Consider the following 27690-nt stretch of genomic DNA (forward strand, 5'->3'; position numbering starts at 1 on the left):
GAATGCTACAAGTTCTTCAAATACCTATAGAATGATAGGTTTCTTTTTTGTGAGTGTAGAACACTTAAATACACCATTTCGATACACATGAATAGTTTACAAAAAACCCAAATTATGCTTTCCTTGCTAAAAAATTGAACAAAAGACAAAAATTGTCTATATCTCTGTTTGGGACCTGTAAAAAAAGTATCTTTGTACCAAATCCCCCAAAATGGGTAAGTTCGCCATATTTATTTGTCAATGTGTGGAACCTGTAGAAAAGTATCTTTGTACCAAGTTCCATGTGAATGTATTGGTCAAAATATAGCTGAGTAATTGACCAAAAACTCCAAAATTATGCTTATTTGTGAGCTGTAATCCCCATATAAAGGCTTAAAATGGGCAAATTCAACTTTTTTTTTGTATGTTATTGTGTTGGGCTCATGAAAATTTAAATTTGTGCCAATTTTCATTGTGGTTGCTGGAAATATGACAGTACGGGAACCCAAAATGTACATCTATAGGTTGTTTTACCTTTGACCCTATAAAATCCTTAAAGAGGCCTAAATAAAAAAATGAGAAAAGTGTCTGGGCATATAGGGTTAAGGTATAACCCTACCAAGCTTCAAGTCAATCTGCCAAGAAATGAAGGAATGACAGACGATTGAAAGAAGAAGAAAGTATATAAAAACAGTATGTCTCTGCAGAGACAAAAATATACTATAATACATTCTATTACAAATTGAGTAGTATTATAGGAAGTTATTAATGAACCACTTTTTATATTACCACAAAAATCCTCTAAGGTTCTTGATGTAATCATTTAAAATTACTACACATATACTGTAGGTTTCTTATAATACTCTCATACAAATACCATGGAATGATAATAATTGTATAGGAGTATTGCAAATAAGCTGCAATTATGATAACTATGGTAGATTAAGCACACACAATGTTGAATTTTTACATTAGTTAATATGATTACTAGAGACATGCTGTAAAATTCATATAGAAGCTTGTAATGCTGGTTATATACCACAGGATCCTTTTGATAGTCTAATATTATTACAACATATGTAGCTGAAATCTTTGAAATCACACATGTGAGGTTAACTACAAACAAGTATCACTTCCTAGCAGATATATCCTTAATTCTGAAATTTCTAAATCTCACATAATTTATTTCTTGAGATTAATTATTTACTGATACAAGTAAGCAATCCAAGTGGAAATCATCTAGTATTTAAAGTCCAAGTAACTGTAAAAAGAAATGGGAAAAGAATGTTTTCTAACATTTATTTTTCTGCAACAAACTAAATATGTCTGATGCCTAAATGTTAGAGATTTGATCACAAGCAACAGTTAATTTATCTTTTCTTTTTCATTATGACCTTAATTATTATCATAATGTTTGCAACCCATTCACAATGTGTGGTTTCATGTGGTCCATATACACACACACACATCTTATTAAACTATAAAATTATAATTACTTCCATTTGTGAAACAAAAAGTTATAGCTTTTTAATTGATGAAGCAATTTTGAAAATCTAAGAAATTAAAATTTGTATTTCACTTTAAGATCCAATTTAGAATATTAAGTTAATTTTTGTACTTTCCAGGGAGCCATTTTAACAACGATGCTGGTAACTCGTAACTTTTCTTGTGAGTATCTTTATCACATAGTTATTTATAATATAGGTTTCTAAGATATCTCATCTTCAAACCTATTTTTATGTTATTTTTCTTCCTTTACTGTAGTATAATATATACTTATGCTGTTGTACAAGTGTTATCTTTTGTTTCAATGTACATGTACCTCATATGCCAAATCTTAATGTTTTGAAGTCCATGAATATATCATAGCAAGGTTAAGTTTAAGTAAGCAAAAGTTTTTGTTTATGATTATAAAAGTCCAGAAATAACTCAACAGCTGCATTTTGAAATGTGGATCCTTCTCCATAATGAACAAATAGAGTTTGTTTTTCAAAATTTCCTGAACATGTTCACCATGCCGTTATGAAATGTGTTTCTAATACATAAATGTTATCAGTTAGAATTACAAAATTACAATTGAATATCAGATTAATCATTGAACTTCACCATGATTTTAGAAAATATGTTTCTAATACATGAATGTCATTTAACAAAACTTACAAGTGAATTTCATTTTTAATTTTGTTTGCTATTAAAAGATAAAATGCTTAATTCATCCATAACATTAGACTAAATGTTTTAGGGGTTCAAGAACTCAAAAGAGTTGTACAAGTTTTTTGCACAATCTAAATGTGAATATCTAATTGTTGTAATTATATATTGGCTTCTCAACACAAACTGTGGATTTAAAGTCTAATTGATAAATAGTAAAAAAAAAAAGCTTAAACTAGTTATTATCCAGTACATTTTAGGCCACATATAGCTGTAGATTTCAGCTTAAGTTACCAGTGGATTCACAGATTGTATGTAAAAGACAAAGATAACATTTAAAGACAATTATTATGGTGTGAAATTGTATTACATGGGCATATGTAATTGTAAAATCATATACAGATAAATTTTCATACATTTTGTGTTATGATATCTAGCTGTTGTTACATATTTGTTCTTTATAGAGCCTAGCTAATCCTGCTGATCAATTTCTAGAAAAATAAGACTATTTTTGTGTTTTTATTATGAATTAAGTACAAGTGTATTTTATTTTTAAATAAATGGATACTTTATGCCTGTTCTTAAAACATATAGAGGTATATATGTGTGTGTGTGTCTAATGCAATATGTCTTCAAGTGTTTTAAACATAAAGAAAAAATTTACTTAGAGTTCTATATGTATAGTTTACCAGCCAAATGCAGGCCAGGACTTCATTTCTTTAAAATATATGCAGAACTAAAACAGATTTGACAGTTGTATACAGTAGAGATATCATAGTGCCATCTAGTTGAAAGTTTGTAAACCTGCGGGATGTTATGCTTCAATCAACATGCCTGTCTGATATTATAAGTAATTGTTTAGTCTTTCTGTATCAGTTTGACACTTAATGCAACATTTTGGTGATAAGGATGGAATATGATAATTTAAGAAACATCATGACTGAAAATTATTTCAGCCAAGTTATTTTTGCTTCTTTGTTTGTTGTTTGTGAAGTAAAAGTTACAAAACTGTGAAGTCAAGTATCCAGAATTTTCTCCTACAAGATGAATGGTGCCAGGAAGCTAAGAAAGAAAATAGGGCTAACAGGCTGGAAAATAATGCATTTAGGGGCAAGGATGGGCTTGGGTTTAGGTTAAGCAACTGGTTCCAAGCACTTGCTAGTGATGAGGGGGGAGCAGGTAAGGAAAAAAGATGGGATAACAGGGGATGATCCGTGTAAAGGATAGGGAAGTTGTAGTTGTCTCTCAAGCTAGGCATGTAGATAGAATAGTATGTGGTGTAAATAGGGGCAAAAGAATATGCTTATGCTATCCAGGATCAGGGATACAGGATATAACTAATAGAACCAGGAAGATAGTTAAGGGTGCTAGTAGCAATGCAGTTTTTGTTGTACATGTTGGGGCTAATGATGTAAGGAAAGATGGATCTGAGGAGCTTATTCATAAGTATAAAACATTGATAAGAGCATTTAAGTAAAGGGGTCATAGCTTGATTTTGTTAGGGAAATTTCCAAGAATAAATTATGGGGATGAGATACTAAGTAGGTCACTAGGTTTGAATTCCAAGCATAGATGAATATGTAGGGATGAGCAAATAGACTGGTTGGATTTGTGGGATAATTTTCCTGGGAAAGTTCATCTTTTTGGAATAGATGGCTTACCCTTAAATAAGGCAAGGGCTAGCATGTTAGCAAGGGCTGTTAACTCAGCTGTAGTGGTAGATTTAAATTATGGCTAGACAGTGGTGAGGACTATGATATTAGTAAAATAGGAAATATATTTGACAGAAAAACATGTACAACAGGCATAAAACAAAAGTGTATTTTAAAATCTATGATTAATTGTTGCTATTGTAATGCTAAGAGTATTAGAAATAAAATTGATGAGTTCAAAGCAGTTGTGGAAACTGAAGATTTTGATATTATGGGTATCTCTGAAACTTGGTTGGATTTGAACAATTTTGATGAGAGAAATTGTTTTGAAGTACTAGGCTAAAGATTATTTTCTAGAGATCGAGTATTGAAAAAAGGGGGAGGAGTAGCCTTATATATGAGTTCATTGCATCCTGTTGAGTTAAAGCATATCAAAGAAAATATCACTGAGGTTGATTCAGTTAGTGTTAGTGGATATAAAGGGAAGTCTTGTTATTGGGATTTGTTATAGACCACAAAGTCAGAATGTAGAAGTTAATGAGAAATTGTATAATTAGATCAGAATGGTAGCTGAAAAAGTTGTTATTATGGGATATTTTAATTTCAGGGGTATCAATTGTGAAAATTTTGAGTCTGACAGTGAGGGAGATAGGTTTTAGGAAATTGTTCAGGATACTTTTATACATCAACTGGTGATGGAACCTACAACAGAGGAAGCTATATTAGATTTAATATTAGCATCTGATGTGAATATGATAGACAGAGTTGTGGTTGGTGAGCATTTAAGTACAAATGACCATTGCACTATTAGATGTGAGATTTTACTACATGCAGAATTGAAGAAGAATAGTACCCTGATTCCAAATTTCAGGAAAGCCAATTTTGGTGGAATGAGATGTGATTTGGCTTCTGTAGATTGGACTAAAGAGTTAGGAGGGAATTTTGAACAGATGTGGGAAGCATTTAGATAAAAATTGATTTGCATACAGAACATGCATATTCCCTACAATGGAGAGGAATAAGCCAGTATGGTTTAGTAAAGGTTTAAGAGATCATATTAGGTATAAACATAATAAATTCAAGAAATTTAAACTTACTGGAAATAATAAAGACTTGGAGGACTATAGGAAATCAAGAGAACTGGTTAAAAAGGTAGTCAAAAGGGCAAAACTGTATATGAAAGAGGGTTGGCTGAGAGAGTTAAACAATAAAGAATTTTTTAGATATATGATGGGTAACCAAAATGTTAGGATTAGGATTGGGCCTCTTAAAAATGATAGTGTGGAGTTGACTCGGAAGATTGCGAGATAGTAAATGTATTAACTTATATGTTCCCTTCAGTTTTTGGGGTGGTTAACTATATGAAAGATACTGCAGACTTATAGGGAGATTTAGATCATTTTATGCATTGGGCCGATATGTGCCAGATGATGTTTAACAATCCAAAATGTAAGGTGATGCATGTAGGTTTTCAAAATTCAAATTATTATTACAATTTAAATGGGAATACATTAAATACTATAGTTGAAGAAAAAGATCTTGGTGTTGTGATAAAAAAAATCACTTTAGTAACCTAAACAGTGTATTGTAGCTAGCAATAGGGCTAATAGGATTTGGGGTAGCATCTATAGAAATATTGAATACAAGCCAAATGATATTATTGTTTCACTGTATAGATCACTTGTAAGGCCTCATTTAGAGTACTGTGTACAGTTTTGGGCTCCTTTCCTCGAGAAGGACATTGAATTGTTGGAGACTGTTCAGAGAAGAGACACTAGGATGATACCAAGGATGATGGGACTGTCCTACGAGGAGAAACTAAAATCTCTAAACTTGTTTTCTCTGGAGAGGAGAAGGGTCAGAGGAGATTTGTTGAAGTGTTTAAGATTATCAAGGGTATTGATAATATAGATCCATCAAACTTTTTTTGTGTTTAGCAGTGAAAACAATAGGACAAGGGGCCATAAATTCAAATTTTGGCAGTGTAGGAATCATCTACAGATTAGACAGTATTACTTTTCAAACAGGGTGGTTGGCTTTTGGAATGAACTGCCTTCAAGGGTGGTGGAGGCAGAAAATTTAACTGAGTTCGAGAAAGGATTGGATGAATACATGAGTAGTAAGGGGTGGTTATAGTTGGGAGTTGGAATGGCTAATAAGTTTTTTATCCCTTTAAATTTTATGAAATTTATCTGTATAATTGACAACTAGTATTCCTGCCATTCTATAGATGTCAAGTGACACATTCATGACAGTAACAGTCCTATTTAAACCCACAGTGAATAAGTACTAGAGGTGACCATTTGGCAGCTAGTAGTAATAGAAAACACTATATAGTACAAAACATGTACAGATCTGACAGATTATCTGGAAAGAACTAACCAATACTTCTTACAAAAGGACATATGTGTCATGCCATTATGAGCAGATCAATCAGCAATGACTCTGGTAGTTTCTCAAACCTATGACTTGCTAAAAAATCCTAATTAGTCATAGCTACTAAGTCAGATAATGAATTAATGGCAGCATTTAGTGCACAGACATGTTCAACCATGGAGAGTAGAGGATATTAAGAAAATCAGGTTTCATCATTGTGTTCAGAATGAGAAAGAATCTGCAGCAGCTTTCCCTACTCATGAGAGTTGGTTATCACGTGTGATGATGGCATTTTTCTTAAAGAGGCACAGAGGGGTTCTTTGTCTGTGTCTTCAGAAAACTACCTTACACAGAGAAAGCTGTTATCAAAAGAGAGGAACTTCAATGTCATCTTAATGAGATAATAGATAAGACAGAAGACACTGAAGCCAGTCATATTGCTACAACTTCCATAGTGATCAATGCATTTCACAAATATTGATAATTATTTAAACAACAGATATGAAATTATGATAATGACAAACAACAAACATACAAGTAACAAAAAACACACTTTTTTGCAGTAGCAGTGAGTAGACACATTATACATTTAAAGATCATCATTGGAGTACGAAATAAGAACACCAATGTTCTGTGTATGTAATCACATATGAAAAAACTGCATGACTTTTAGATCCAGTTTTGAATCACTGCATGAAAGTTCAATTAATGATCTAGTAGATAAATGACCCTGACCAACAACATTAACGATCAGAAGGACAATTAAAATTAATTAATCTCAAAATCTCTGAGTTACCCCACAAGAAACCAATCATGTTGAATGAAAAAAATGTGTAAAGAAGAGTGGACTTGGACAAGGGGAAATCCATCACTTGTGAACAAACAAAATAACGTCTTTCTTGAAATTTCAACAACATATATGAGTACACACAATTCAGGATAGTCCCATCCTGTATAGTATTAACCTTAAATTCACCAACAATAACCAGAAATATCACAATACCATTTAAAGTTTGAAAGGACTTGGAACCAAACCTACTAGGATGGAACATGATGAGATTGCTAGAGGAGACTATTTATAAGTGAGTCATATCACCACTGTGGAACAGTCAAGCAAAAAGGTTTACTGCTAACATATTAATGACTATTCTGATCATTTTAATGACAACTTAAGCCAATTAATAAATGTAGTTGTGAGGAACATGGGTTGATAAGAACAATTGCCTAATCACTACTGGAACTAAGACAGTTCTTTATGTATTTAGAGAAAATATGAAGGCTGAACTCTTGCAATAATTACTCCAAAATGAGACTTGAATGAGTAGCTCTGTAGATTGGGAATCACTAGTCGTCAAACAAACTGAAACAATAGGTTTGTGTGGTCACTGTATAAACTTACAGCAACAACAATAAAGTATCATCTTTACCTCAATTTATTTTACTAATTAATAGCGTTTTTCTTATCTTTATTCATAGTCTATCTTTTGTCATTTGTATCTCATTTTACTTAATTTTTTGAAATATTATATTTGAAATTTTTTTAAAATCATTAATCTAGTTCTTTCTTCTCATACTGATTATTATGTTCTCACACTCCCCTTTCTATCCTGTTCCTGTCTTCTTAGTATACTGGAAATCAGTTACACTTGCAATATTCTCAGTGAAAGCTAACCTAAATACATATTGTCATGGTCAACTGTTACTAAAGATCACTTTAACTTTTACATTTTATACTTTCTGCTCATTCGTAACTAACACCTGAAAAAGAAGAATCTACCTTCTGAAAGTTCTGATATTATCATGTTTCTGTTTATTATTTATTTAACTTTTGATTCTATATGATTTCTTTGTACTATCCACCATGATTTGGCATTAGCTAAGGCTTAAGAACTATCCACTAATTACTGTATGATTACAATGCATTATCTGTACAACATATAACACTTCTACTTGTTATTGGAAGTTACTAAAATGTGAAATACATATAAATGTAAAAAGTTTTAAGAGTTATGACTGTATGATAATGATACAAAAAATATTGTATTTATTGATGGCATGTACTGTATGTACATTTTGGTCAAACTTTTATCATATTATAAGAAATCTTACTCTGAAATATAATGCTTCACGTCAAAAAAGATTCAGATTTGCATATACTGATTTTAAATTTTCATTTGTAAAAACTATATTAACTGTTATGGCATAACAGTTAAACACTCGTGCATAAAAAGCACAATGTGAGGTTAAATTATATTAGAATAATTTAAATAAAGCTTAGAAAATGTCAATCAGTAATGTGTAAGAACATCATACTGCATTATAGAAAATGCAACAAAAATATACAATATATGTGATTAGGATTATTTGTTTTTCATGTGTTTATCAGAAATTACTTATAATTTCCAATTTAAAACTATTTTTGAAATTGAAATAGGTAACTAAATAATCCAAGTGTAATTTAATTTGAATAGTACGGAGCACCTGATCAGGTAATAATTATGACAATTAAATAATCTATCTGTTAAATGGTCAAAATTTAATATAGAATTTATGTAATGGGTTATTCTAAGTTATAAAATATCTGCCTAGTTTAACACTTAAGTTCATTTCTTCCATTCTTTCTGTTTCCATCTTCAATTTCATTTGTAGATAGCTTATTCCAACTACATGAATAATGTGTTTAATCTTAGTCCATAGCATATAAGCATAAATATGTTAATGCACACATTGCATATTTTTGTTATAATAAAATTGTGGAGTATTCCTTTCAGTTTAGCATCATTATTGTCAACCCAAATAATTAAGAACTATAATCTTCTATTTGATTATATGTTTTCAAGAAAAGATTTTAAGAAAGATTTTTTTCGTTTGTTTGCTTCTTTGTGTGTGAATTAGGTCGCAGCATTATAAATAAAAAAGGTGAAGGATCTCAAGTTAAAGAATCAACTGACAGCAGCACAACCTTGGAAGAAGAAGATGTTAAAGGTAGCATTTTATATGCAGTTTATATTAATCCTGTATTATTAATATGACCTTTCTATGTAGATATGTTGTATATTTAACATCTATGTCAATTTTTGCCACATTCCAACCTTCCTACAACTGTTAATGTGTTTGTCTTTCCTCTTCAAACTTCATTTTCTTCTTACCTTAGTAAGTTAATATTATGCTATAAATGATTAAACTGAGTGTGTGAAGAGTTCATGTTACTAAGATGATAAAGAACTCTGTGAATTGTATCATCTGTATTATCTCACTGATTCAGGGTCTTCATGCACGTAGATCAAGATATAGTATAGCAAATAAAAATACATCATGCTCTCACTATTTTGAAATGCTATGCTCTCAGTACAGTCAGAATACAGTCTGTTTATAATTTATATTATTGCTATAGCAGTATCCATGGGATTTTAAATTTTGATGTTCTGGAATGGTGTTTTCCTACAATCTAACTCACCTTTAACACTTCTATTCATAAGAGTTTATGTGCTTTATGAAAAGAAGCATTTCATTTCTTATCTAATCAATTTTTCACTAGGGTCACCAAAAAGTTTTATATTTTCATGCTTTAGTTGATCATACATAAAACTGCATCTTCCCAACTTGTTATGATATCACTGTTCTAATTTTTTGAATTCCTGTCTTGTGATTTTGTAGGTTTCTTACATAGTTTGTTAGTTAAGTTTTGGGTGTTTTGATGAATGAAAGTTTATATGAAAGGTATGTTATTCATGTGTATATTTTGGCTCTCAACTGCGCTGTACATCTTAGTGCTTGAAATTACTTAACTGAACTGTCCACACACATCAGTCTCAGTATAAGTAACTTTTTTTGTCTGTCCTCAACTATCACAACAGATATCACTTTGCTGCTTATCTTTAAATACTTTCATTGTGCCTTCTCCTGGGAAAAAGTATATTCGGTGCCTATGCTTCTCACCATACTAATCTGTGCCAGTCATGATTAAATCTGTAACTATATAACTATGTTATTTGTACTTATGTACTTTAGCCTGTAAAGTGTGTTGTTTTTAAACCATCCATAACTATAAAGAAGAACTTCCAAACAAAAGTGTGTAAAAATATGTCATCAATAGTGTATTCACCAGTGCCAATGAAGCCTTCACACAGTACCATGGCTCTCCATGCTGGCTAGCACACAACAAGCACAATAGTGTTATTCAAACATGGTGTCTCCATTCACTCTTAAATTCATCCATTATTCATGTATATTTATCCATTCATAATTATGTTTATCATATGTTCAGTCTGTGCAATTATGCTAATTTATTTATTGTTTAAACAAATACAACAACTAAAAATTGTTATAAAAAATTGCTAAGTCTTGAGATGTATTTAAACTTATTGCATGGTTCTCTACTGTGTGTGTGTGTGTGTGTGTATATATATTCTATATGAATATAGAACTGTATTAAATCTTCACTAAATGTATGAAGAAATGTCATATCTGAAATTTAGCTGCATATTTTCTTAAAATATTGCTTTCTATATGATTTCTTTGTAATAATATAAGATATTAATGGGTATAACTATGTGGTATTTTTAGGTAAAACCAATTTCCCTGTAAGTATCAGATAGGAAAACTGGCAAATAACACCAAATTCAATTAATAAATAAGGGGTGTGTTCTATAATAAATAACTTGACTGAGTTCCTTTAAGAATAAAATATTGAGCCTAGAAAAATGTGAATAAATAAATAAAATCTTTATTATAACAAATAAATGGAAAATATAGTGTTTTTGTGTGTGTGTGTACCTTTGCAGATAAAATGACAATTCTTTCCATCAGGCTGTGTTCAGCTCCACAGCTTTCTCTCCTTTGTAATTAATTTCCTTAGGACTAACATATTGTTCCTAAAAGTAATGTTCATTTGATGATATTTTAGTAGAAACTGGCAACAGGCTAAAGAAAGCATATCTAAGTTCAACATGTGAGGTTGCTTCTTTTGTTTAATCAACAGTGTCACTTTGTGACCTTTGTTCCCTCACAGCATTTATTGGTTGGGTGTTATGTTTAGGCAATGATATAATCTGCCACCAAAGGACATTTACAATGCAAATCCTTTTAAGCTCATAACGATTTTACTTGTTCCATATGTTGTGAAAGAATTTTTTTTTCTTGTCTTACTCTTTTGTGCTTCTATTATGTGTGGTTTTTTTTTATTGCCACTTTCAACTTTCTTTTTGGCCCTCACCATAGACGTTAACTCTTCTGGTCCAGATCGAAGCAAAACTGTTATCCATGTTGATTCAGGTAGGCAGGTGCTTTCATGCAATTTAATCTATTCATTGTATTGTTTATCATTTCTTAAACATTTATCTGAAAGTATTAGTTTATTAATATGAATTAGAAACATTCAGTGAACATGATTCATTTCATTATTAGATTTCACTCTGTTGTTCAGTTTCAGTTTTATTTTTTATTTTCTTACATTACTGCTCTTAGAGATCTTTCAGAATTTCTTCACATTTTTTTGTCTCCTTACTCAATTCTATCAACCCTTTGCCTACCACCTCAGTATAAAAGCACATATATATGTTAAGATTAAAGATTAATAACAGTAAAACTACTTTTGTATCATATTTACTGTTTCATTTGCCTTATTGATAGTTCAATACAAATGTGTTTTTGTAAATGTATATTGGTTCCTGGTTTACTACCAGTACCTTGTCTTGAGAAAAAAAAAATAGTAGTATGTTAATTGGAAAGCAAATATATCTATGAAGCACATTGTAAACATTTTATAAAACCCTTACCTATTAAAAGCTGTTTTTCATAATCACGAACCCTCCAGTGGATCAATGGGTGAATCTGAAAGCTTATAATGCTTAATATCGGTTTTTGATACATGCATTGAGCACAACACAGATAGCCAGTTGTGTAGCTAAGTGCTAAATAACAAGCAAACTGTAGTTATTGACCTTGATCATAACTTATAAAGTAGGTTAAAGTAAAAAAAAAACAACAAAAATACACATTCAAATATGTCAGTATGTTTATATACATGCTATACAGTTTTATAGCTCTTTCTTGATTTTAATTTTTGTAATATTGAGACTGAAATTATCAGGATAGTAGGAATGTTTTGGCTTTATAAATTAATTTTTAATCATTTTAGTCTTTCTGCAAGACTAGTCATTTTTATGTTGTTGTTTAAAGCTCTTAAACTTCCTGTTACTTAAATATGAGTTCAGTACATATTTATGTGCAGAGGTAATTGAATTTTTTCTCACAGTTCTAAGAGTCTTTTAGGCAAACGACAGTTACTTGTGAATATTGTTTGCTGTTCAACCAGCTCAGTCTGTCATTCTTGTGAGTTTGTTATATTACAAGAGTACACAAGTAGTTCCCAAACTTTTTCAAATTGCTAAAGTTCCCATGCCACCTTTACAAAAAATTACTTTATTTATAACCTTATTTTTTAGTATAGATACCATACAATTAAGTAGGTAAAAATTAAGCATGGCTCTTGAAAAGAAAAAAATAATATAAAATGAGACAAAATTCATTTTTTCAAGTTTTGACTAAAGTGGTGTTTAACTGACTCACCATGCACTCACATCAGAGAGGAACTTATGGAAAAAATTTTTTGTTATTCACACCTTTCCTCAACTAACTGTTTTTTGTTGTATGATTTAAAAAAAAATTCTATCAAGATTATAGTTTTGACTATTTTTGAAATTATACTGATATCCCACCATGTACCACCTCTGGGACCAATCAGTATTGCCACCCCCAGGGTTGCACAGTTTGGGTTATGCTGGACTATATACAACTTAACATTTTTATGTAGACAGCCACTTCCTGCTACTAACTTAAGTGACAAACAGGCTTGTCTGTATTTTAATAGAAGCTTGAGTGGTTAGTTGGGTGAAGCATTGCAAAGATATCAGTAAACTACTTGGATCTTTCTTTTTAATTAAACATTTGAGTGAGTGATATGTAATTATAAATTGGATTGTTTATTAAATAATATAAAAGGAAAATATGATTTTTACTGCTTAAACAATATTTTTGAAAAACTTTTCTACATGATATTATGATAAGACTTGTGCAAGAACATGTCAAGAGTTTGTGACACGTTTCATTACCAGTTATAAAAATGTGCTTGTACTCACTACATGTAAACATTTTTGGTGTTTGTTTAAGAAATAATATATTTCCAGCAACAGTGTACTGAATATATGTTGACTTGACAGAAATCTATTTTAAAAAAGCTGAGAACTTATGAGATTTTCGTACATTCCTCTATAAACATAAATAAATTTCTCTGAATTATTGTAGCTTATAAATAACAATTTTCATGACATATGAAAAGTTAAGTTGTAAAATCTACTCAGCTGGTGGGCAATGGATTGGTAGAAATATTTGCTTCTTTCTTTTATTTAATTTATATTATATGGATGTGCAAATTCCTATATTTAACTTTTGCTTTTTACCTTGCATTTACTATAAAAGCCCCTTAGATCATTATTTGTTTCTAGCTTCATTTGCTTTTTGTTCATCTGGTTTGGTGTGCTCTTTCTTCTTTTATGTTTTTAAAGTCAAAGCTCCAATTCCTGACAGTAAACCCATAGCCAAGCCTGAATCTGAGCCTGGCCAACTCTCCTCCTTTATTCGAGGTGGGTACCTCTTTCATTGTAAACTGACAGCCTTCCTTAAGTATTTGATCTTTCCCCATGGTTGACTTCAGCTTTAAAAGGTTACTTAGGAGTTAGTTGTGTCACCATTGCTAAGATGCCATTAAATTAATAAGCTAATCTTATTTTATTAGAGGTAGGGTTTCCTAAGTTTGGAACCAGAAGCATATTTATAGTGTTAGCAACTAATATGTTCAAAAATATTTATATATTTTATAAAAAACAATTACAATCTTAGATGAAAATATATATGGAAGGCAACTAAAAATGCATCAGAAGTTGGCTTTCACACAACAATTTCTATAGAATTTTCACATTAGTAATATTGTTGTGAAAACAAATCAGTTATATATCACCAAATAAAACACACACATCACTGTTAGTATTAATTTACTGTGTGAACTACAGGCTATTAACACTTTAATCACAGACAAATTTCCTCATTAAATTGTTAGAAGATTATTGAATCAAGATAGCTGAAAATATACCAGTTATTATGAAATGTTTCCTTAAGTGGTACTCAGTTTGGTGTATCTCATATCTAGAATAAAAAAGAATCATATGGCTAAAGCAGCTAATTGTAATTGCACGTGACTAACCATCATGTTAGGTTAATGATAACTATACTCAATGTACTAATTCTTGTAATTATATATCCCCCCTCCCAAAACACAACAACAATTACATCTTGCTCAGAAAATAATCTGTCATCATGGCTTATTATAATTACAAACATTATTTAACTGCTTTTGCAGTGAAAAATACTAACTTGGAGATATAATGACAGCCATTTTACTATCTGTATGGTTTATGTTAATGTACGTAAGACTAAATACCATATATCTAATGACTCTGCAGCTATCATAATCATTAGTAATAAAGTAATTTGATAATTAGCTAGTGCTACTTATTTAAACAAATATAAAATAAAACATTATATTTCTTAATTACAGTGTTGTTTGGTATATTACAAATTAATTGTAATTATTATGTCATGCTTAACCCAATTGCTTTAGAATATGAAAAAATTTTGAAGTGTGGTCTTTTATAGGAAATACAGTAGAAAAAGATGGTTTGATACAATCATGTAACAAACTATGAAATATCTGTCTTTTATTTCTACAGTTTCCCCTACTTCCTCTTTGTAGATAGCTATTAATGTCATTGCTTTACTTACCTATCTTTTTTGTCTCTTTAGCCATAAGGATTAATAAGGTTGGTTCGATTGATCGTAAGTATCATATTATTTTCTTGGTCAACCATATTGTATATAGTGTGTGTGTTATAAACATTCAGAATGTACATTTACCCATATTACCTCTCTTTCTATTTCTGTTGCAGTATCTTTATACTGGTTGCCTTTGAATTCAAATGCTTCTTGTTGTATATTAAAATGAAGAATTTTCTTGTCTAACTGCTTAAGTATAAAACTTTGAAAGAACAATTGTTTACAAAGTGTTTTATATAATATTTTTTTACGTGATCATACAGCATGTGACCTTGTAACTGATAACCAAGCAAGAAGGTCTTATTTGCCAAACCCACAACTTCATTTTATGTTGTATGATAAAATTATGAGAAATCTATTGAACAATTTCAAAAGAGGCATTCTTAAAGTTCTTTATAGTATTAGTAAACTTTGGTTTGTAGACAGCAAAGTAATGTCACCAAAACATTAAACATGCTATCATTACTTAAGACTTGTGACATGATCTTATTTGAATGGCATTATCAAATCAACAAGATATTGAAAATTAATTTCACATCTCATTTATTTATAAAGAATGACATCAAAAAGACTTGAAACTACAAAACTAAGCAACAGTAATTAATTGCAGTTAAAGAGGATTCCTTATGGTGTCAATGCCAATTCTCCATATTCGAGATACACGTGATGCCAATTTCAAAAATAAAAGTTTCTATCAGTTTGCCCTTCGCAACAGATCATACATAATTCATACATCTTTATTTACAAATAATGGAAGACCAGAATGAAGTCATTGTGAATGTATCTCACTTGAACTACTCAAAAGATCTTGGTGTTATACATGTTTTTTTATTTATGAGCCCTTGATTGAAAAGTATAATCATTATGTTATCTCATGGTTGCTTGACTATCCTCCAAAAGTAAAATTTTGAAATGAAACGTCAGATACTATACAAAAAAAAATAGTTTTATTGTTCAAAACAACACTTTAAAACACTTACAAGCATTGAGAATACTCTTTTATGTTCAGAATATTTTGCATAATGACGTAGAACCATAATATTAGGTGCATTTCAATACCTCATGAACAAAAACCAAAAAGGACAGTTTTTTTCATCCACAAAGATTAATATACTAAATTAAAATGTATTATAATAAAGGAGTAACAACTTTTCATATTCTATCAACTGTTTCTGGATTATTCAAACAGAATCTTTTTCATTTATTGTAACATAATTTACAAGATAAAAATGTATTTCAGACTAGCTATTTATTTTTAGTTTGCACAGTCTAACTTCTTTGAAATACTGTTTTTGATTTAGATTATAATTTATGTCAGCAATTTAAAGAGATTGAGTCTGGTGAGAAACTTGTTTATAGAAGGATTCTACATATTTACTGTACATGACAAGAAGCAATTAATTAATGGAAACACGTTGATTTTCAGGAAATAAAATTGCATTAATAGGATCCTTGAGTTCATATAAGTACTTATAATGATCAAAAGCACATTGTTTTCCCAATATAATTAGAATCTATATTTTCTCTATAGTATTCAAATACTTGCATGAAGATTGGTAATGCTGGTGTAGTATATTTTCATTTAACTTAAAAATATTGTCTTTTGATACACCCATAAAATTCACAAGCATACATATTTAGTGTTTTATGCTAACATAAAGCTGTAACAAGATGTCCTTTTAGCATTTACTATATACAAGTGTAATGACACTTTTGGTTTTATGAAATTTGGCTATATGTCCTCTCAGATAAATATGTATCAATTCAATTCAATATAACTCTTTCAAGGCTGAATCCATTTCATGTGTCTATCCTTTTATTCCCAGAATGATGTAATTCCTATATTTACAAGACCAAGGCAGTATGTTTAACTTTAGATTTAAGTCAGTGCATTGCTTTTAAACATCTTTCACATGTACACATCATATTTTAAGTTATAGCCATTAGTGATATCATTATTTAAGTCGTATATATATACATATATATCTCTTTCCTCTTAACATTTTTGTGAAGTGAAATTAAACTAGTATTTAACATATTGCTGTTCTTGCACGTGTAAACTTACCATCATTATAAATAAATTATTCCTTTTATCATCTGTTTGTGGTATTATACAGGTGGTTATATGAATAATGTATTGTTTTTTAAACGTTGTCTTTGAAGCACACAAGTCAGAAATCATCAAAATTACAGAGCTTCTTATAGAGGCCATCAACAATGGGGATTTTGAAAGTTACACGTAAGGAATCATAAACTTTGATTGGAAATTCTAGGTGATAGTTACTATCTGTATTCATACTAAAATAACTGAGTTCAACTTGATAAATTGTTTACAGTCAACAATGTCTCAGCTGAATATTCTACCTTGGTTGAAATGGTATATAGTCTATCAAGAAAAACTGAAATAAGTTTTATTACCATCTAAGATCTATATAACCGTAACATATGAGGTAAATCAAACAAAATATGATAGCCAATAAATTATCTTGGTTTAAGCTAATAAATGGTTAATGTCTTAATATTAATAGTAATTATCATTGTAGTTCTTTTAAACTCTATATTGATAGTTTGTTTTTTAGTTTTGGATTTGTATGTTTAAACTATTAGAAAAAAATGTTCAAGTTAAGAAATATGTTTTAGTAGGAGTATTTTTTGCCTACTCATGTAATTTTTAAAAATTTTATTCTACCTAATATACTTACAAAACAGACTTTAACTTGACAATTTTCTTTTTTTTTGTGAGATAATAATTTACAGTATGTTTCAATTTTTTAATGAATACCAATAAAGATGTAATAGGTTGGTGTAATTTCATTGTTAAAGATAAAACATTAACATTTTATTTTATTTTTGCAGGAAATACTGTGATCCCCAAATAACAGCCTTTGAACCTGAAGCCTTGGGAAATTTGGTTGAAGGAGTGGATTTTCATAAATTTTACTTCAATAGTGGTAAATGAGTGGTTTTTGTTGTTTTTATTACAGAAATACTTAGTGTTGTTTTCAATTCCTTTTAATGTGTATTGAAATACTTCTAACATATAATCATTTCAATTTTAAACCATGACTTCAGATGAATTTAAGTGATAAATATTACCAGGTCTTAAGTGTTTGTTGGATATAGACTTCCAAATTCCAGGATTTAAAATGTGGAACTTTCTTTGTTTATGGAATAATAAAACTGATATACTGAATATGATTTGATTCCATGTCCCTGTTTATCAACTAACAATCAAGTTTTAACTGAAGTTTTCATTTCATTGTTTCTATGTTTTGAATTTCGTGCAAAGCTACACGAGGGTTATCTGTGCTAACCATCCCTAATTTAGCAGTGCAAGACTAGAGGGAAGGCAGCTAGTCATCATCACCCACTGTCAACTCTTGGGTTACTCTTTTACCAATGAATAGTGGGATTAGCCATCACATTATAATGCCCCCATGGCTGAAAGGCCAAGCATGTTTGGTGGGATGGAGATTTGAACCCCCGACCCTTAGATTGCAAGTCAAGCTCCCTAACCACCTGCCCATGCCAGGTCTTCATTCCATTGATTTATTCAGACATTTTTTTAAAATAAGCAATGCAAAACACTCTTTGTAAACATGACAAAATATAATTTTTTACTGAATTAGTAATTGATAGTAATAGCAGCATACTGTCTTTCATCTTGATGCAAAATACTCTTTGTAAACATGACAAAATATAATTTTCTACTGAATTAGTAACTGATAGTAATAGCAGCATACTGTCTTTCATATTGATGCAAAATACTCTTTGTAAACATGACAAAATATAATTTTTTACTGAATTAGTAATTGATAGTAATAGCAGCACACTGTCTTTCATTTTGATGCAAAACACTCTTTGTAAACATGACAAAATATAATTTTCTACTGAATTATTAATTGATAGTAATAGCAGCACACTGTCTTTTATCTTGAAACCAAACATGATTTAATTCTGCATCCCAGCTTAAATATCAATGAAGGTGCTTTGTTCAACTAATTTTAGCTTTAATGCTGCAAGGTTGCATTACGATGAACAGGTTTTTTTGAGAAATACATGTAAAAGTATTTAGTTACATGCATCTTACAATAGAAACATAACTCAGTTTCACATTCTTGCATACCTTCTTTTTATATTGCACACAGTATTATGTTTTAAATCTAATTTGGATATTATGATATTGTATTTTATGATATTTTAACTTAAAGAAATTTGAAATGAAACATGATTTGTTAAACATAACAATTGAGAGTCCAAATAACTGTACCAATTTATCTTTTTCTCCTGTTTTGTGATCCAGAATTTTTTTAAACATAGACTTAACTAATATCTGGATCTTCAATTCTTCATAAAGGGGGAAACAGAATTTGTTTTAATACAATTTATGTGTCCAGGAATCCACTGACCTTTGTATAACTTAAGCGATTTACGTTTGCTTTGATTTAGATGGAATGTATCAGTTTTAAATGTTTAATAATGTGATTCCTGCTTTTAATGTCAGTCTTGCCATATTTTATCTTATCTGTATTTGTAATAGCACAGGGGTGTTTGTAGTTGCCACACTAAATAATTGTCATAGAGGATATAAAAACACTGTATTGATGTTTTTTTATTTTAAAGTTTCAGGAAAAAATAACAAGCATATAAATACAACAGTTCTCAATCCTACAGTCCATCTACTTGGTGAAGACAGTGCTTGTATTGCCTATGTACTCCTTACACAGTGTGTGAATAAGTAAGTGGTTAATATCAATGTATGGTATGTACAATCAAGTCATGTGATGGTCAGAATAGTGAGTGATCTGCATGAGTTTCAGACTTGAAGCCCTGGTAACTCAATTAATAGAAACACCGATCAATAATCTTGGAGTCCTGGGTTCAAGTCTTGATCAGGTCAGATATGCTTTTCATTCTGATGTCATTAGAGTGTCTCATAAGTAGACTATCTTCCTGAAAAGAAAGTATGTATTATTCAACTGAAAAACATACTCAGTTATTCTGAATATAAAAATACTGAACTCTGGTAGACCTGCACACTGAAAACATTTTTCTCTTTTACTTTATTCTGTATTGATATTATATTTGTGTATTCTTAATTGAAAGTATATTGTTTTGGTTAAATAACTGATATGAAAAACAACATTTCAAACTGTGAGCTCCAAGTACTATAATTTTTTGCTTGATAGAATGTTTAGACAGAGGATCATATACTTTAAAGGCATTGTTAATGGACTGTGTTTCTCTAGTAAACTTTTGTATAAAAGAAGACATCTAAATTTAAATTGCAAGTAAGAGATGTTTCTATAAATCATTTTCCACTGGTGGCATTGAGTCATTGCTTAAACAATATATTTATTTTAAGCCTGTCATCAGGACAAAACTTCATGGCCGTTAGCAGACAATATGGGGTGAGAAATGTATGAACAGGCTTTTCCAGATTAAACCTGGCTGTCAATTTTGCATAGTTGACAAAGGGAGGAAGTTATCCACACAAGGCTCTGCTTCAGACATAGTTTATTTACACATTGTTTTTCTTTTGCAGGAGAACAACCTGTCAATTTGTGAGCAGTATGACACTCAATTTACAATTGCCCAAATAGTATTTTAATACCATTGCTACAACAATCAATTTCACCACCATTTTGCATACTTTTGCTTGCAGTATACCTTTGATGTTGGACAATGTCATAAGCAATGATGACACTATCCAGATAGACTCTGTTTTTTCGTTTTAATGGGCCATCAACCTTTTTAGTTCTATTTAATTTTTAACCTTTGATATTGGACAGTTTCATTAGCAACTGTGACATTGCCTCCAACCTGATCATGTGTTTAGTTTTTTATGGGCCATACTCCTTGTTTACTTCTATTTATATTTTATCCTATTTTCATCAAAAAAGTTACTTGTATATTGCATTTTTACTTGATATACCATTTTCTCTTTCATAAGACTGTTGTTTTATGAAATAAAATTGTTTAGCACAGACATCCTTTGTGTTTTGCACCATTGAACCTCATATAACCAACTGCCTCATTAGATAGTTGCTTTGTGATCTGTTTGACCTGATGTATAGGGAACACCTTGTGACTGTCAAATTATTAAGAAAAGTTTTTTTTGTGTGTTCTGGTGCCTATTTTCTGATTGGTCAGTGCTACATAGAGGATGTGTATTGTGAATATAGTTTTGGCATTCTCAAATAAGATTCATCCCAACTTTTAGCAGTTTATTTCATGTGTGAGAGCACAAGACTGGTTGACAAAGACCAGTCCTTTTTTTGTCGTACTCCTTCTAGCCTGTTGGTTGTATGCTGCTTTAACTTTGCTGAAACACAGTTTTTAATTCCTTTCATATACTTATATTTCCTTCCTTTATTTTGCAGTAGTCCTTCTCTCCAATAATTTTCTGTACTTATCTTTCTCTCTTGCTTCAAATAAACCATTTCACTTTGATTTCGTCACTTTCATTTAAACTGCAACAAATAGCTACGTGCTACACGTACCCTTCTTCTGCATATTAAGTCCATGAGCCTCTTGGTTTTTATAGAAATTGAGTGACTTTCAGTTAGGATTGTCCTTGAATTATCACAGATAATATCAGTCAAACAAGTTTTGATGCCATCAACCAAAATCTACTTATTATAAAAGAGATAGTTGTCTTGTTTCTTTCATTCCTTTATATTATTTTGTCTATTGGACTGTTCATGAGATATTATCCAAGAGATGCCTGTTCATCTTGGAAAGACTTTTAGCAGAAAGGAAGAGAGCCAGGCTGAGCTGAGGATGAGATTAGAGGAACCTTGATAAACTCGAAGATGTCCTCTGAATACTGAGTGCTTCCCTGCACTATAGAACTTTATGCTTCATACATCTGATTCATCAGTCGATCTTGAGAACATTAGCTTAGCTTGAAGGCAGAGGTGGAAAGCTACAAAAAAAAAGTGTGGCTAACCATGTATTTACTGGGACCAATAGAAAGACCAGTACAGTTAGATGTGGAAATCAGTATCCAGCACAATTGACACTCATTGAATAATGAATTCAGAAGCAGCCACAGATTAGCTATAATAATAATAATAATAAAGCAGGAGTGAAAATTTAACATTTTGCAGAATATTTAAGTTACAGCCACAAGGAAGGATCAGCAGAGATGTATTTGTCTGAACAAATGGTTGGCTGGGAAGAACACACATTACCCAGCATCATATAGACACCAGAAATGCACATCCTATAACACAACTGCACCGGCTTTCTGGGAGCACCAGAGGTATAGCTAGTGCTGAGGTAGATTGGATGCTGAAAGACAAAAGAATGCTCAGTTATCACTATCAGTCATCACACGAAGCTAAGGAGGTACACAAAGTACTGTGTGGACTTCAGGCAATTGAATGCAGTAATGGGCAATGACACATTTTTCCAGCGTAATTGCATATTAAAATATAGTTTTAAAAATATTTTCTGAATATATTTACAGTATACTTTTTCCGTGGAGATACACGGTGCCTTAAGATTTCACATCATACGTGTTGTTTATTTCAAAGTTTTTCTTCACATTTATCAAATGTAAAATTTTATCTATGTTTCTGTGATAAAGGTTTCATTTAGAAACCATTTTGGAATTAACATACTATGCTAAATAAAATCTGCAACTCAAATAACTAACAAACATGAGACCAAGAAACTTTAAACCATTAGTTCTCTAAAATAATCATTATAAATGTTACACAACAGGTGTTAGTTTAGCATAGAATCTAAAATTATAAATTTTAAAAGATTATTTAGGACTCGTTTGAAAATTATGCATACTGACATTACACTTATGAATCTCAAAATCTACCTTAAAATGACATATATTTTCTTCTGTTATCTCTTATATTTTAATTTATTAACATTCACAGTTACCACTTCTGTTGGTTACAGGTCAGGGATTGTTTATACTGAGCAAACCAAAGAAACCAGGGTTTGGCGTAAGATGGATGGAAAATGGCAAAATGTTCACTTTCACCGCTCAGGGGTAGGTTTTTCTTCCGTTACAACTTCCCATAAATAAAGCTGAGCCAAGGTAGTTCTGCCAATTTGTCATTTGTCAGCTTTGTGGACAAGCTAATGGCCAGTTTACAGTGGCCCCAATATGGTCACCCATTGGTTCATCCTATGTGTTTTGAAGATATGTGTGATCCAAGAACTAATTCCCACCTGCTCCTACTCAAGAGTTCTCCGAAGCACCGAGTCCTATGTATGACTTCTTAAGGGGTTGAGGTTATAAGTCAAGAAAGCAAAGTCAGTGTAGAAGCCCCTACTTTGCAGTTGATGGAAAAATTACTAGAATGAAACTTGCTTTTCATATTGCATATATTTTCTTCTCTCTATAATCCCAAGTTCCCAGTAATGTGCAAAATCAAGAATTTATTGATTGTATGTACCTTTAATGTTCTTGGCTGTTTTCATTAAATCTTCTTGTGAATAAAACTGAATATCTGGTTGAAATTATTTAAAGTTAAATATCCAAGGTTTCTATCAACCTTCATATATAATATTTCTGTTACAGCTACAGTATTGTATATCTGTGTAATATTCATGTCTTAGCATAGATTTAAAATCAAACAAATGTATTTCTCATAACTAGATTTGATTAAATGAAGTGGTGAAACATAAAGGTTGAATAAAGACATATTGGAAGATTATGGAAATATTGTGTTAAAGGAATAATGAATGTGTATATTAAACAGCCAAGGTATTTTAAGTATTAATTCTCTTCTTTGTGATCAAGATCTTTGAATATGTGTATTAAGAAACATAATAAAAAGATTAATAAACCTTTACTAAGTATGAGAGATGTTCAAATACAGTTAAATACATGTGTTATAGCCCACTGATTGGTATATTTAACTACAAATTATAATTTATGTATTAAATCAAAATCACAGTGAAAAATTTACACTTTTTTAAGTAACAAGGATAGTTTAAGTGTATTTGAACAAGTAGTAAAAAATAACAAAACAAATACTGTTTTTTAAGTATCATAGCTGTGATGTTACATTTGAATGTCTGTATAAATGAGAGAGTAAAAATGTACATTCAGTGCTATTAAGTATTGTAGGTGATTAAAAATGATCAAAAACGTGTATTAAGCAATGTGATAACCACTGTACCAGTTAGCCATATTCAAGGTGTTTGAGGATAAAAATCCCTTGTAAAACAAAATACTAAATATAGTCAATTTTAATTGCATAAAATATTGTAGGTGATGAAGGGTTTTGAACTTTTGTAACACATATTGTAGTCTGTTGGTGTTTGTGTAACCATATCGAATATGTTAAAGAATGTTTTGAACCTAGTATCAAACAACATAATTAATTGGTAGTTTTAATCATGTCAACTCAATCTAACTTTTTCAGTCATTGGTACTGAAATAATGGGCAGAAGTGTTTTAACTTGGTTAACGAATAGATCGGTATCATATAAGATTTCCCAGTATTCAGTAATACCTTTGGCCATTAACTAAATTTGGTGATAATAAATACTGACATAATTTTTTATTATAGAACTATATGTAGGTAAAATAGTTTCATGACTTAAGTTAAGAAATGAGAAGGTTTATAAATTTACAGATAACTGCAAACGTTTTGTCAGTCTGTTTATAAGATGTGAAAACTATAGGTATATGTTTTTTTTTAAGAACTGTTTAAATCAATTTTTTGTATTTGTTTCATTTCTAATATATAATAGTTGCTAGTGGCATTATGAATTGGATATGTTTTTTTTTCATATTTAATTTTCCAGTTGATAAAAATAATCCATAAAAGACTAAAGCAAATACATTTTTCATTGTTCTTTGTTTTCTTTTAAAATGTAACAACTGTTTTATCAGATGATTGTTTAAATGATAAACAACATAAAATTAAGCAAAGACTTGAATATCCATGGTCTGTAATTATTTTTATTAAATATTTTGATTTTAAAAACTTTAAAAGCTTAGCTCTCCATGTAAGCCAGCAATGTCACTAATTATAATAAAAAAAAATCAATGTTGATATTCAAGTGTTTATTTGATGTATTGAGATTTGTTTTGTAAAAATTAACAATTCCCTTTGAACATTCATGAAAATATTTCGTATCAATAGAGATTTTCTAGGTTTTAATCAATAGCTAAATTATTGTTGTTCTTCTCTTTTGTACTTTTTGCTATTTTACATTTTTAATATATGGGTTGCAGTGATATATATATATATATATATATTCTACAATCTAATTGTGCTAGTTTAATAACTCTCTTTAGTTTCCTAAATTACTTTAGATACTCTTTGTGTATTTATTTTATATTGATTAAATTCCACATTCATTTTTTTCTTTTGTTTTATAAATGAGACCATTTTAGAAGGCTACCCACAATACCAACACAATACTGGATAATAGTAGCTTTTATTATTTCTATAAGTATTTCATCAAATTTCATAATTGTTTTTATAGTATGCTGGTGGATAATAGTGATTTAATTGAACAATTCTATACTATTAAGATACAAGACAAAGGTGTGGGGGTATGAGTGTGGATTACCTAATATTTTGTTTTAAGTAAAAAATGCATAAAAATATTTTAAAATATTGGCTGCATTAGACAAAAACCACTCAATAAAAACAAATTAATGTGATTGAAGTGGGTTGTTATTGAAAATGTGCAAACTTTTGAAAAACAATATTTTATGACCATGTTCCTTAAAATTGTTATTAAAATCTTTTTCTCCTTCTTTATCCGTGTTATGAAATCTTAAACCAAAGAATCTTGGCTACTGACACTTAACTGCTCTTGGAGATATATATATATATATATATATTTAAAACAGTTGTTACCCCAAATAATGTGTTTTTCGTTCACTTACAGTAAGTAAAAGGATGCTAAGAGAATTAACTTATTATCCTTTTTTTTTTTCCTTGCAACTTTATAATTTCCCCTTTTACAAAGATTTTGGAGTTTGTCATAGTGAATCCGGTTATGGGTATGACCATTCCATGATGCAACTAATCTGTTTCTATTCATTTATTATACCTAAATATCGATGAGATAAATCTGCACCAGTAGAGCAATTATTACTTGTATTACTCTTACATTATATTGCCATATTCTTTACACCAAAAACATAAGCTTCGTACAGATACTGATTGATACACAGAAAAAAAATAGATGTGCACATAAAAGTATTTCTTTGTGTTTTATCTTATTAAAAATAATTAATGAATGTGTATTAGTTTTTGTTGTTGTTATTATTTTTTGTATTAATTTGTGTGAGGTGTTAAACGTTCATGGTCATTTATTACAGTTCTTTGTTTATATTAGATACATAAATTGTATAGGATAAGGTCTTTATATCTTCTTATTGCAACCTGTTTGGTTTCTATTATAATTGATGTTAAAGAACTAATTAAGATCACAATGAAGTTATAAGTCATGATTTACCAAAAAAAAAGGAAATAGCTTGCACTAATTCTCCTCTTTCCATGCAAACTATCATAAACGATTTGTAATTTTAAGAAACAGCCACACACACACACAAAAAAAAAAGCTTATTAGTTATGTTTCCATACTTTTTATTTGTTGTTGTTTCTTGTATTCAATATACCAGTGATAAATTATCAAAAGATTTAGGAAATGGGTATGTGTGAAACAAAAGAAAAAAAAAAAAGATAAAACCATGTTGGTCTCTTCTAAACTTTACTGGAATCACTGCAAATCATCTGTTTGTTATAAAACCATAATCCTTCTAGAAATTATATACCAAAATCCTTATCATAATTATACTTTTCTGTTGTATAGCTGAAGCAGCAAAACCTTTAAAAATACATTTGTATTTGTAATAAAGGGCAGTGAAAATTACAAAACGTTTCGATTCAATTTTTTTTATGATTCACTAATATACGATGCCATTAGATAATGTTCATGTTCTCAATACTCACTTGGACTTTTATTTAAGCAGGAATTTTCAGTAACTGGTAGTCGTATCTCAAATCATGTTTTGATCTAATAGGTCATCGCTGCTGAACAAAGTTTTAATCTAATGGTAATGTCTACCAACAAGAGACAGCTACAGGTCCTTGAGAATGAAGACTGGTAGTCTTTACAATATCTTATTTTCTTGCAATTGCTTTACAATATGATGTTTTATAATATTGGTTTTTCTACTCTTTATTGTTGCTCATAATATTCATGTTTGTTACTTACTCAGTTATTTTCCATGTCGCTTCAATTCGCTTAAATAATTTTCCAAGTGTTATTAACTGATATTTTCCACAAACGACAGACCAAATTAAGGGCTTGTTGAGTTACAAGTTATGTCACTAAGCGTAGCTAGCATTGTAAAACATGTCTAAGGTGCAACACCCTGTTAAACGTGTTGGTAAACTAAAATATTTATATCAATTATTTCGGTAATCATGAATAAGTAAAAGAGATTATTTGTAATAAAAAATACAGTACTCTAAAACTTCAGTGCTATATAAATTTTTGATGTACTTCGATTACCTTAAAGTACTTTATGCTGAAATACGGATACTTTCCCCCCGTCTGTCTGTCAGAAGTTGGGCGTCACTTAGTGGTTAGTGTATGGAGTTGAAATCGGTAGGTCTAAGGTTCGAGATTTGTTTTTCAC

At 30.3% G+C, this 27690-nt stretch overlaps 1 protein-coding gene across 1 annotated transcript in view; it reads left to right on the top strand.

The window, feature by feature from the left end:
- Positions 1-26918, top strand: part of LOC106468644 (calcium/calmodulin-dependent protein kinase type II alpha chain-like) — a 110104-nt gene extending 83186 nt beyond the window's left edge. The window contains exons 10-18 of the mRNA XM_022397730.1: positions 1605-1647; positions 9054-9143; positions 11379-11432; positions 13724-13801; positions 15018-15050; positions 17211-17286; positions 17904-17998; positions 19671-19785; positions 22968-26918. Of these exons, the coding sequence (XP_022253438.1) occupies positions 1605-1647; positions 9054-9143; positions 11379-11432; positions 13724-13801; positions 15018-15050; positions 17211-17286; positions 17904-17998; positions 19671-19785; positions 22968-23097 (714 nt within the window). The 3' untranslated portion in view covers positions 23098-26918. The remainder of the gene's footprint in view (positions 1-1604; positions 1648-9053; positions 9144-11378; positions 11433-13723; positions 13802-15017; positions 15051-17210; positions 17287-17903; positions 17999-19670; positions 19786-22967) is intronic.
- The last annotated feature ends 772 nt before the right edge of the window (positions 26919-27690 follow it).

Source organism: Limulus polyphemus, unplaced genomic scaffold, assembly GCF_000517525.1.
Source record: "Limulus polyphemus unplaced genomic scaffold, Limulus_polyphemus-2.1.2 Scaffold90, whole genome shotgun sequence".
NCBI classification, from domain to species: domain Eukaryota; kingdom Metazoa; phylum Arthropoda; class Merostomata; order Xiphosura; family Limulidae; genus Limulus; species Limulus polyphemus.